General features: G+C 45.1%; 2 protein-coding genes across 3 annotated transcripts in view; both read left to right on the top strand.

The window, feature by feature from the left end:
• Nucleotides 1-3,701, top strand: part of KDM5A (lysine demethylase 5A) — a 51,113-nt gene extending 47,412 nt beyond the window's left edge. For both annotated transcript variants that reach the window (XM_068191734.1, XM_068191733.1), the window contains exon 28: nucleotides 609-3,701. In XM_068191734.1, coding sequence (XP_068047835.1) covers nucleotides 609-821 — 213 coding nt within the window. In that variant the 3' untranslated portion in view covers nucleotides 822-3,701. The remainder of the gene's footprint in view (nucleotides 1-608) is intronic.
• Nucleotides 3,702-9,768: 6,067 nt separating this feature from the next.
• LOC137474822 (sodium- and chloride-dependent GABA transporter 2) overlaps nucleotides 9,769-11,997 on the top strand; it is a 35,617-nt gene continuing 33,388 nt past the window's right edge. Inside the window, exon 1 of the mRNA XM_068191738.1 lies at nucleotides 9,769-10,618. The gene's annotated coding sequence lies outside the window, so the exon portion shown is untranslated. The remainder of the gene's footprint in view (nucleotides 10,619-11,997) is intronic.

Below are 11,997 nucleotides of genomic sequence, written 5' to 3'. Positions count from 1 at the left end.
GAATCAATGTTTCTTACACTGCAAATCTGAGTTTCTGCCCACTGACTCCAATTAACATGTACTTTTATTCAAAGAATTACAGAAATCAAATAATTCATCTTTTTTCCTTCCAACATTCTAACTCATTTTTTGTCTTCTCCGAATTGTTCTACAGCAGGTTCAGCTCAAAGTTTGTGTTGTAGCTTAAATGTTCTGACACTTAGGACTTATATTTACAAAAGCTGCTGTTTGATAATGCAGTCTAAGAGGGTGTGTTTCGAGACTCTCACCTATGCTGAGGTAACCATCCCTGTACATTTAAAGGGTGTTTTAGCACATCTCCTTTCATCTTAGCAGAGCTGAATCATCTTCCTCAGGAGTAGTAGAGTGTTCTTGTATTGTTGCAGTGTAAGGATGCAAGAGGAGCAAGGCTTGTTGGGAGAGTTAGTTTTCATTAAACTGAAGTAGCTTGTTTAAGCAAGCTCTGTAGGGGCATTGATTTTTGCCCCAGAGATTTTATATTCCTGATAGCTCTGTTAGGTTTAACAGAAGGTATTTTCTTCATAGAAACTGTGCCTGTCTGTCCTTCCTTGTAACAGGCTGTGTGTTGCTGATGTGCTCTCTTGCAGGTGGACTGGGTACAGTGTGACGGGGGCTGTGATGAGTGGTTCCATCAGGTGTGTGTTGGGGTCTCCCCAGAGATGGCTGAGAATGAGGATTACATCTGTATAAACTGTGCAAAGAAACCCCTGCAGGGACCCAGCAGCCCTGCCCACGCCTCACCTCCTCCCTTCTTGTTGAGCTACAAACTACCAATGGAAGAGATCAAGGAGACGAGTTAGCAACTGCTCAATGCCCAGAACTTATTGGGAAATGGACCACTGGAACCCTTCAGAACGAGAGGGTTTTGAAGCTGATGTAGCTCCTGAGCTTCTCTTCCAAGGATGTACAGCCGTGCAGCAGAGTTGGTCCGTTCATTCTAGCTGGCTTCCTTCCTGCAGTGGGAACGTCAAGGCACAGAGGCACCGACTCATCTATGCAGACACTGCCTGATGAGGAGCTCCAGCCAGTGTTTTCTGACTTGAGTGTTTCCATCTTTGTGTGTGGCCCTTGCTCTCAAGGACTGAGCAAACTCGAGGCTGTTAGACACTTCAGGGTGTTAGAAGTACATGTTGGCAGTGGAGCTGGCCTGGAGCTGGTGGGCATAGGCTGGAGCTCTCAGACCTACCTGGTTACCCTAAGGGGGTGACTTTGGAAGCTATCTTTTGCCTCTCCATGCCAACCCAGTGTGTAGAGCAATGTCTTGGGAGAATGAAATTGCCTCCGTATCCAGGCAGCTAACACTACACTATAAGGGTGGGAGCAAGTGGATGAATTTCTTTTAATTTCTCTTTTGTAGCTAAAGGGCAGAGGAGCTCATAATCACAAAAATCAGCAAAAGTTCTGTTTACCAAAAAAGAAACCCAACTCTACTCCACTAGGCAAATTTTTTTCCTCAGTGGGAAACAACTGATCTTCCTGTCCTGAGGAGGGCCAGAAATCATTGATAATGTCTAGCTAGACCAGAGCTTGGGAAGAGCAGAGTGCTTCCCTTTCCACAGGGATGCTCTCTCCTGTTCCAGGCTTTGCTTAGAGTTCTGCACTCCTGCACATTAAAGTTGTGTGGCGCAGGATGGAGCTGGCAAGGAGGTACAGCACCCAGGGCACAGCTTCTGAGATCTGTACCCAGGGATGGGAAGGAAAGAAGACAGCCCACTTACCTCAGAGGTTACACTGACACGTGCTTCTGTGAAAAGTTTCACTCACAACTTTCCAGTATCACCAGGCTACAGGCATGGCCTCCTGTGATACCAGCAAGCAGTCTGCAGATACTGTTCACAGTGCAAACCCCTCCCTGCTGGCTCTGCTGGATGTGTACCAGTGTACAATCAGCAACAGTTCTTGTTTGAAGTTGCCCCTGGCTTTGCCGGAGGACCAGAGGGCTTGGGGTCATCCTGGGTGACAGTTGTTTTAGTAAATCCATTTTTAAAGAAGGACTTGTTTTTACTTTTTTCTAAATGTCTCAGACTACTGACTTGTTCTATAAATAGATTATTTTTCTTTGATTTTTTTATACTTACCACTGTTAACCAGCAGCACAGACAGAGGTTCACAAAGCAAAAACCTGCCCGTGGGCTTGGGTTTTTTTACTCCATTCCTTCCTTGTAGTACAAGGAATTAGCAGTTACCTTCCCCATTCTAGATTGACCAGCTGCCTGTGTTTAAATAGGTAAATACATTTCATGTGCTACCTTTGTATTTGGGTTTGTTCCTATTAGTGGGGCATCTGGGCCTTAATGACTCCAGTGGATGCTGGCCTTGTGTATGTGAATGTCTGAAGTCAGCCCCTGGGCTGTCTTGTCCCCCTTTCCACTCGCTCCCTATTGTTTCCATTCTTCTGCAGTTCTAGGAGTGTTGTAAGTAGTGTCCAGTCTTACTAGGAGCTGGATTGGGATTTAAAGAAATATTGACAAAAACAAAGGTGTGCTGTATTGACTGTTCTGTGTCCCTTCTCTTGTTCTCTGATATTTGGAAGTTTATTTATTTGGCAGAATTATCCATCCAAAAAAAAAAACCCCAACTCAGCTCAGGTAGACAGAACTTTATTGTTTTCTTCTATGTGTGCCTGCTACCTGGGAAGAGGGAAGTGTGCAGAAGGAAAAGAAATAAGACGGAGCACAGAAGATCCAGAGTCTTGGGAGCTTTGAGTGCAAATTGGACACAGACTTCTAATTCCTGCTCCTTAAAGACTCAATCTGATGTTAAAAGCAAAAACAAGCTGTGGTTAAGCATGTGGCTGAACGGGCACCCTAGCAAATTTAAGAGTATTATTTGTTTACTTATTTATGAAGGAGTCTATGCTTTAGATAGACATACCCTCTTTATGCCTCCAATTACTTTTTTTTTTTTTCTTCTCGATGTACACTTAGTTTTGGTAAACTGATTTAAACAGTTGTTACTTTTCCTTCAAGCTTTAACTGATGGTACTACATAAATGTTTCCCAATATGGAGTGGATAAACTATCTGTCACAGATGTTTAATCGGTCCAGAAGTAGACTAGTACAAGATTTCTTAAAGAATCCCAGTGTTCTGTATTCTTTCTTGACTCCTAGAATTTGTGACACAACAGGGGAAATATGGTTAGCATCTCCTGTTAGCCACTGAGCATATCCTCGTAACCATTCCTGCATTCTCTGTTGCGATGAAGTTGTTGTATGTAATTACCATCAACTGGAAAAGAGGTCTTTGAGTAAACCTGCATTGCATGTTCCTGTTTCTCTGTGTAGAAGGTGTGGTGCAGAGTGTTGACAAGCACTAGTTACAGCAAGATGGAAACAAACAGCTCTACAATGCCACTGTGGTTATTCTGCTTGTAACAAGCAGAGGAAAGAGCAAACAACAGAAAGAAATGTGCAAATCATATGCAAAAGTCACGTTTTTAGTAGCTGTTTTTCATGTAGCCACATGGAGAAGCCTCTATTCCACTATTGGAAGGAGGTTGCCACATTTTTTTTTTTTTGGTCACAGATGTCTCGTCTGCTTTTGGATAAGGTGTTCATAAACTGAAGACCATTATTAGCTTTACATCTTATTGTTTTAAGCTTGTTTTTTAAGAGCGTAATTCCTATCAAAGGATTGCTGATAGTATGAACTTATGAATAAATGTTAACTTTTGGAAAAACCTGTAGTTTAGTGGTTGAAAAACCCAAAGCTACAGCTGTGGTGTTGTCTCCAGATCCTAGGGGTTTGAATTTTCATAAAAGCATATGCAGAGAAGCCAGCCAAAGCCAGGATAAAAATGTTTTTGCAGGTCTGCTCCAGCTGTGGGAAAACTCTCTCATGCTTTGGGGACAAAATCTCAATACACAAAAAATATTAGCCCGTGTATCTAGAAAGGTGCATGTCTTAATGTTGTAGTCTACAAAGGCTACTTGCCACTGCTTCTGTTACTTCTTTTCATGTGTCTGACACAAAAGGTCAAAGAAATTACCTGAGCTGTTGTGAGGAGCTGAAAATGGCCAGGGCTTGAGTAGTATAGCTTGTACAAACCATGTGTTTTCAGGTTTTTCTCGTAAAAAACAGGGCCTGGAATTTGGCAGCTTTGCTTGCAGAGAGGTAAATGTCACTGCTGACCTTCAGTACCATTGCCTTTAGGATTTATACTTTTGGCAGATCTGTAGCTGTATGCTTGTGCAGCCTGGACCATTGGTAATGAAGACTTAAGAGTCTTCAGCAACCTAGTATTGTTGATACTATGGGAATTATCTGAAGGGATTGGAACACAGTCACACAGCATAAGGTAACAGGCTGAATGGGCATGATGCACAGAGGGTTCATCGCTGTCTGTCAAGAAAGTGATCTTCCTATTTTTTCCTAGGGTTCAGATGTTTTCCTAGGGCTGGAAGAAGTTTCTTAATATCATTCCTGAAATAACTCTTAAAATTGCTGTGAGAAGTTGAGTGCTGTGGTCTGCTAGAAGCAACATTTGAGGCTTACTCCAGTTAGACAAAGGAAAAGCAGGGAACTCCTTCACATCCTCTCCAGCTGTGGTCAGTAAGAATGTGTTTGGTCAGCCTGCCTGAACCAAACAGGAACTCTGCTTGGAGCACCAAGGCAGTGGGGAGGTGCAGCAAATCCAGCCCTTATCGGCATTCCAGCCACGCTGGCTTTGGGAGGGTGATAAATGTGTGGGGCAGCTGGAAACTGCACGGCAAGACATGGAGAGCATTGACCTTTGGGTAATGGCATGGCACAAGTGAGTGTTAAGTTGTAGGTAAAGGAAATGAAATAGCAAGGATTTATTGAAAAATATTTGTAAGGAGCTGTGCTCTGAATGGCTTTGAAACAAAACCTCTGCTGCAGTGAATAGTTTTAATCTGAGGTGGGGTGTTGTCTTATTTGGTGGCTTTTCAGGGGTCAGTTTTTGGTAGTCTGTCACCCCCCACGTTCCCCCCAAAAAGACATTTAAAGCCAAGTGCCAGAGAGAGCTGCTGTGGGTGTTTGTATCTGAGGAGAGCAGCCACTTCTGCACACAAGTCCTGGGATGATGGTTGGTGTCTCTGGCCAGCCTGGCATCTGCTTCAAATGGACGGGTGGTAGGCCAGCAGAGGGAAGAGCTGCGTCCTTTCGCAGGCTGGTGCAGCCCGTGCCAATGGGCGTGGCTGTCGCTCCCCAGGGAAAGGAGCCGCCCTTGCTGCTGTGCTGTGACAGCAGTGGAGCCCACACAACTCCATTCTATGAATTTGAGAAACAGCCCAGGTTGTAGTGATACGTGGAATGAGTACCACATCGCTTACTTCTGTCAGCTAATGATTTAACTTTCCACTTCATACAGCTGGAAATTTAGGTCATCCAGACGTTGCCAGTGTACTGATGGCACTACATCCCATTATTTCCTTTCCCAATAGTCTCAGGCAGGAGGTAGATGCTTTAGCTTTGCCTAGAAACATTTCTGGGAGAGACAGTGGCTGCTGAGAACACCTGGTGGAGAAGTGGAATCATTGGCAGCACCCTGCCTGATGCTGAAGGAGCAGCTCCAGATGAGAGGGTGATGGTGCTGCTCTCACCTGCTGCCAGAACGATAGGCTCCACAGGTGTAACCCATTACCAGGTTTGTATCTTGCTGGTAAGGTTTGAACACAGCCCAGTTTCTCACCTTCTGGGCCTTACCACCTACCATGGCACTGGTTTCCTCTGGCTTCTGCTACAAATAGTCTTGGAATCGTCAGACTCTGGGATTTAGGGCAGTTAGAGAATACACATAGCTGAACAAAGTAATAATGGAAGAGTGCACAGCCACAGGAAAAGTGTTTATAACTTACAGGATTTTTTTTTTCTTGCTGCGTAATGTGATTCTAGGAAGCTGATGGGTCAGATTCCTGTTTGGAGCAGAAAGTGGGCATGACCTTTGTGTAACTCCTGTTTACAGAATGTGCAGAGAGTGCTGCTGGACAAGCAAAATTTCTGCAAAAATTTTGCAAAAATTTATGCAAAAAGGAGCTCACTTTGCTTTGCCCTAAGCAGCAGCTGTTCCATGCCCGTTTCTCAGCTCTGGTGATCTCAGAGAAACATGATTGTTTCTTGTGCTTTTTGCTTTTGTCCCCCAGGGCCTTTCCATTACACCTTGGGCAGTCCCTGTTCTCAGGGAAGTCAGGCCAAAGGAAATTGGCACAAACTCCCTTTGCAGACTTTTGTTCTGCTCCTCCCAAAGTGCTTTTCCTTTGCAACAGGGGAGGTCTCACCTCTTAGGGCTGCCTGGTTCCCTCCACAGAAGCTGTGTGACTGCTGACTGTCCATTGGCATCACCAGGACCAGATTTGGGCAGCAATAAAACAGCTATTTCCTGGTTTGCTTGTGTGAAGCCACAGGTTCTGTTCTAGCCCTAGGGGGTATGCAGTTCAAACCTTGTAGTAGGAACCTTTCAAGGTAAATCAGAATATCAAAGACCAGTCTCCTTTTTCCTCTAGATCCCAGTTATGGTAAACACCAAAACTAAAAGTTCCACTGGCTCCACGTGTTTTCAGTTAATTCTCCCATTTGAACACATCACCAAGTCTTTTTTTTTTTTTTTTCTTCCCTGATCACCATGAAAGCTTTGTATTTGGGCTGTGACAGACTTAATGAAACCACATTCTCAGCACTTGTCAGATGATTGGCAAGCAGTGCCTGACCCTCTGCATTAGCTTGCAGGGATCAGGAATGAAGTGTCCTTGTCAAAAAGAGCTGTGATGCTATGAGCCTCTCTGGCTGAGGGAAGTAATTATGTTCATGGTGGAAATACCTTGTGTTTGGGTGTATTTCTCCATGTGACATCTTGATCTGGTCATCCCCCTGAGCATCACTGTTTGAATTCATGGTGGCAAAAAGGTGACGTGGCTTGGAATTTGATAGTCAAAAATGGCAAAGAGTGAAGCTCATGAGCAGCAGCAGCTGCCCTTTTGTTCCCTCCAAAGGGCTCTCAAGCCACCTTCACCTTTAGTGTAGGGTGTAGCCCAACCAGATTGGGCTGATTTGGTCAGCCCAACCAGACCAAATCTGTGTGCCTCTGCTAAACCCTCTGTCCCTCGTGCCTGGGCACCCATTCCCTGCTTCCCTGCCACTCCTCCTCGTGGCTGGAAGGGTTAGCTTTCTGCAGCCATCAGCTGCATCTATTTTGAAGCTGAACTTTTTCATCTCTGGCACTCATCAATAGAAAAATAAGATTGCCTTAAGCTATCAAAACTGGCAAATTACTTTTTTTCTCTCTCTTTTTTTTTTTTCCCTTCCCATTCTTGGAGGAAAAATGAATAAGCCAGAAAGAGACTTGGTGCCATATGTTGCAACTGACTACCAGAACAGGAATGACTTGTAGACAGGGGATCAGCCATGATGTGAAGGCTTGTGATTCTTGCTTCAGGCAGAATTCCATCCACCTGGGAAGCTGAGTGAAGGCTCTAGGTCTTGCTGATGTTATGTCTCAGAGCCCCACCAGGCGCACAGTGGATGAGTGCTGGGGAGTGCAGCCCCTTTTCTCTGTCTGCGGGGACCTCAGCAGAGCAGCCAAGGGCAGCTTAGAGAATAAGCCTGGCAGCACAGGTCCCTCTGCTTTCTCCTCCACTGCCTTGGGCTGCTGGTGACCAGGGGAGCAAAACAAGACAAAACAAGAGACAAACTGCTGCTGCTGAATGGTGGCCAGGAGCTGGTGGCTCTCACTCACTCCTTGTGCTCAGATGAGGGCTGCCTATGAAGTTTTTAAGAGAGAACACCTGGCAGTGCAAGGATTTTTTAAAAATCTGCTGTAATTCTCATTTTTGGAAGCTGGAAAAACTGAACTCAAATTTTATTTCTTTTTGACCATTTTTTGAATGCCCAAGTTTTCACTTTGTCAGCTTTTGCATAGAAAACTTGTTTTTTGAGAAATTTCTGAAGACCTTTTACTGTGTCAACCAATGACTAGCTGAGTATTAGATTCCTCTGTGAATGGAAACTTTGTGTTCTGAGTAGTTTCCAGCCTAGTAGAGGTAAATTAAACAGTCCCAGATTGGAAGCATTGTGTCCTGAGTTGTTACCAGCACAGTAGTTGTGAATTACGAAGTATCTTTTTTTTTTTTCCTTTACTTTTTAGTGCGTTCAAGTAAGATGAACTGATGCTCTGAGATCACTGCCCAAATCTTGCTTGTTTAAAAACGGATTATGGGCTTTCTTTTAGGAATCAGTTAAGTACAGCCCTGTCTAACCCCTGAGAAAAGCTTTTCCTTTTTCCTGCCAGAGCATGCCTCTTGCAGACAGAAAGGATGCAGGGACATGCAAATCCCTGCCCTATCAATGGCTTTGATGTTGTTCTTCCTGCAGGCAGGCGCTTTCAGACTTATATCTTCACCTCAAAGGAGTAGGATGTGCAGAGCATAAGGAAAGACCATAAGTGGTCCCAATATACAGCTCCCTTTCTATGCCTCAGTTTACCTTGTACCTAATCAATCTGCTCCTCCTATGCCTCTCACTTCTGGGCCACTTAAACACCACTGCTGGAATTATGATTTCCTTTATATGGTATGTGGTTCTTGTTATGAAAATGTCCTCCACTTGTTTCCTTGCCTGCAACTTCAAACTGGTAAGTTTTAATTTCTTGGTGCAACTATCAACTTTCACATAAGAAGGCCCACGACTAGATTTTGGAAGAGCAGTGACTTCTGCCCTCTCCCTAAAATGTGTTCAGGCTCTATTCCCACAGTTACTCTGCAAGGGGTTGTTCAGGTTGCTGGTAAAGTGGGAATAGAAAAGAGGCCTGAGAACTGGTGGTACCTGATGGAGTTGAGGGAAAAGTAGCAGGAGATGCTAAAAAAATTGAAGTCTTCAGGCTCAGGAGTCTTTGCTTGCTGCTCAGCTCTTGCTTATATTATATTGTGTTTTATTATTTTATAAATAAATATATAGATATCTACACTTATGTGCTTATAAGGGCATAACCTTGCAGTGCTTTTATTTTGCATATAGAATACTTTTTAATTCTGAGCAGAGAAGCCTCTTTTCCTTGCTCATGTGGGCAAAGGGCCAGTGTTTAACGGGAACAGAGTACTAAGAAGTCAAAGCAGAGGTAAGATGCAGATCTGCCTGCTGCACTCGTGATTGTGCATGCAAAACTGTGTCTTCCTGCTTTAGTCTTGGGTTTGGTGCTCCTCACAGCCAAGTGCACACCCAAGGAGCACCTGCTGCTTTCATCCTGGTCTGGGGGGAAACTGCTGGCACTGGGCATAGCCAAGGGAGTGGTGACAGGAATCTACAGCTCTACTGCTGCTGGAATTCCTGTAGCAACCAAAGCAGGTCAAGGGTCACTGTTCTTTGGGTCTGAACTGATGTCTTCCTCTGCTCTGCCCTGGTCATAGAGAGGGACAAATCAGCACACTGTCACCTACACACCAAGCACTGTGTAAGCACTGCCCGTGGCTCCTGCCTGCAGAGGAGCAGGGGTGTGGCAGTGATATCCTCAGGAGCAGGTTTTCCAGCACTCTGAGCGGGCCAGCCCACACTCTAACAGTCCCTGAGCTCTGGCTCATGCAGAAATGTCACCCGTTTATCTCCACTGTGCAGAGCACAGGCTCCACACAGAGTATCTCGTGCAGAAACCCGGGCACAGAGGCGAGGTCTCCGCTGCTCTGCAGCCATCCAGTGAGGACAGGGTTCTTCCAGCCTCAGGATTCTGGTTCCTCGAGCAAGCTATTATTTGGGAGCAGTAATTCACTAGGGAGGCTGTCTCTGTTGTTTGAAAGCCTGCTGCAGGATCTTCTGTCATGCAGGAACTGCAGGCCCTGGTCTTTTGCTTCTGCTACTGTAGTTTCAAAATATGTGTGCCTTTCTGGGACGGAGTTTAGTGGCTCAAGCAGGAGTCAATCCTTTGTGCTTACTTTGGCTTCTTTCTCTGCTAAGCAGTCTCCAGGTTCCTGTAACGTGCCAGCCAGTGTCAACCTCTAATTATCCCCTTTCTGTGCATATTTGTGACAATTTTGCTCACTACAGCCATGATTGCTTTAAGCTAAACAACATTTTCAGGCTGAACAGGCCAGTAGCAGGGTGGTTATCAGATGGAGGAAATACATCGTATTTGCTCTGGCCTTTGGTTCCCAGATGATATAATGGCAAATTGTGTTCCTGGAAGCTGAGAGGTGGCTCACAAGATTGCATTGCCTCAACACACGTGGAGGCATTTTCTCCTGAGTGACAGAGGAGCAGAGGGTGAGGTGGAAGTGCGGGGCACAGTTGCTCTCAGTGCTCAGCAAAGGCCAGATATGGCTGGTGGTTTTTCATGTTGGGAATGCGAAGCAGCAGCGGTTGTGCCCGGGCCACTCTCCTGAAAAGACTTTGGTGGTTTGGGCCATAGTTCATTTTAAAGTAGCTGCTACTTGCACAGCAGTAAGAGGTTGTGCTTGTCTCCCTGTAAACATTTCCCTCTCCTCTTTTCTCCTCCTCATTCCTCTAAGTAGGTGTCTTTTGAAACCCTCCTCTTTTTAGGTTTGAACTACCTTTCCAGGTGGCTGGAGGTGGCTTGGTGCTTTGGAGGAGAGAAAGCCAGCACTTATTCCCTGCAGAGCTGGACATAAATGTGAAGCAAGACCAGAGCTGGGAGTAGGTTCTGTAGTTGTTACCAGAGCATGAAGTGTCAGCAGTCCTGGGGTGGGCTGGAGCCAGTTCTTGTGCACATCTGTCCCAGACAAAGTCAAAGGACCATATTACCTCTAAAGGCTTTTGTTCCATGTTTGCTTTCTTTGGGCTGTAAGCACTTCCCTGCTAGCACAGCCACAGCTGCTGGTGGAAGACTGGGATCAAGCTGAAGGCAGAAATCTTGGCAAATGTTCTAAGGTAAAGAGAAAGAGAGGAGCAAAATGCAGCATGAATCAATAGCCTTTAGGATTTTCCAGCTATTTCCTGGCTGAGGTGTAAGGCACTCTGACAGTGACCACCCTGGTCCAGAGCTCTTGCTCTTCTCCAGAATGGATGCTGGGGAGAAGTGTCTAAGGCAGCTGTGCCCCAGCTGCACAGCTGGTACAGCTGCTCAGTGCTTGGCAGCCTGCCTGGATCTGAAGGCTGCTGCAGGACCTGCTCTGGAGGCATTGCTCCAGCATGGACTGTCCCAATAAACGGTGGGTGACAGCCAGGCTGCCTGAGATGGGGCTGGGAGGAGTGTAGCTGCTCTGGCTGGTGCCACCATCAGCCCTTGGAGGGAGATTACTGAATAGGCAGCCTCTCATTTCACACCCTTTTCAGGGAAGGCCACCCACAAAGTACCACCTTGTGCCATCCTGGGGGTTGGCATGAGAGTGATGCTTGTGGGACAGGTGCTGCCACTTGCCAACACTTGTGGCACTGGAAGGTGCTCTGCAGCTGCCTAGGGAGGTTCAGCTTGCGTGATTCCAGGTGGCACACACTGCTTCAAAAGCTCTTACCTAGTGTTCTCCTTATTCATATATGTGTGTGTATCTATCCAAGTAATTTTAAATGGTGTTATCTTGGTAGATCTCTGGATGAAGTTGTTTTCCTGTTACTACAGCATGCATAGGTTTGTTCCTTTTTAATATTTTTTTAAAGATCCACATTTTTCCATTTCTCTTATTTGTTTCTTGCAAACCTGTTGGGTAAAGCTTTGTTTCTGACTGTCCCTATTCTTCCCCTTGCCTTAGATACAATTACACTCAAAATCTTAGACATTGAGATTTCATCCTTAGCATTTTTCCCTTTAAATTTTTCATTGCCTTTAACGGATTGATTAAAGTCCCTCTCAATTTCTTTGCCTTCTACCATTTCAAAAATATGTATTGAAAGTATATTTTATTTTCTGTAGTCTTAACTGATCCTTTGTGGCATTGTTGGATTTGTCTCTATTTTCTGTAAAAAAAAAAATTTAAAAAAATCAGTCTTTCAAATAACATCTCCCAGAACCATATGGACTTTTTCTTAGTTCACTCCAGAATATGTGTAAAGTAATGCTTTACTTTAAACATGCTTTG

Source organism: Anomalospiza imberbis, chromosome 5 (assembly GCF_031753505.1).
Source record: "Anomalospiza imberbis isolate Cuckoo-Finch-1a 21T00152 chromosome 5, ASM3175350v1, whole genome shotgun sequence".
In the NCBI taxonomy this organism is placed as follows: Eukaryota; Metazoa; Chordata; class Aves; order Passeriformes; family Viduidae; genus Anomalospiza; species Anomalospiza imberbis.
The sequence above is the reverse complement of the archived record's forward strand: the minus strand, read 5'-3'. Positions and strand labels throughout refer to the sequence as shown.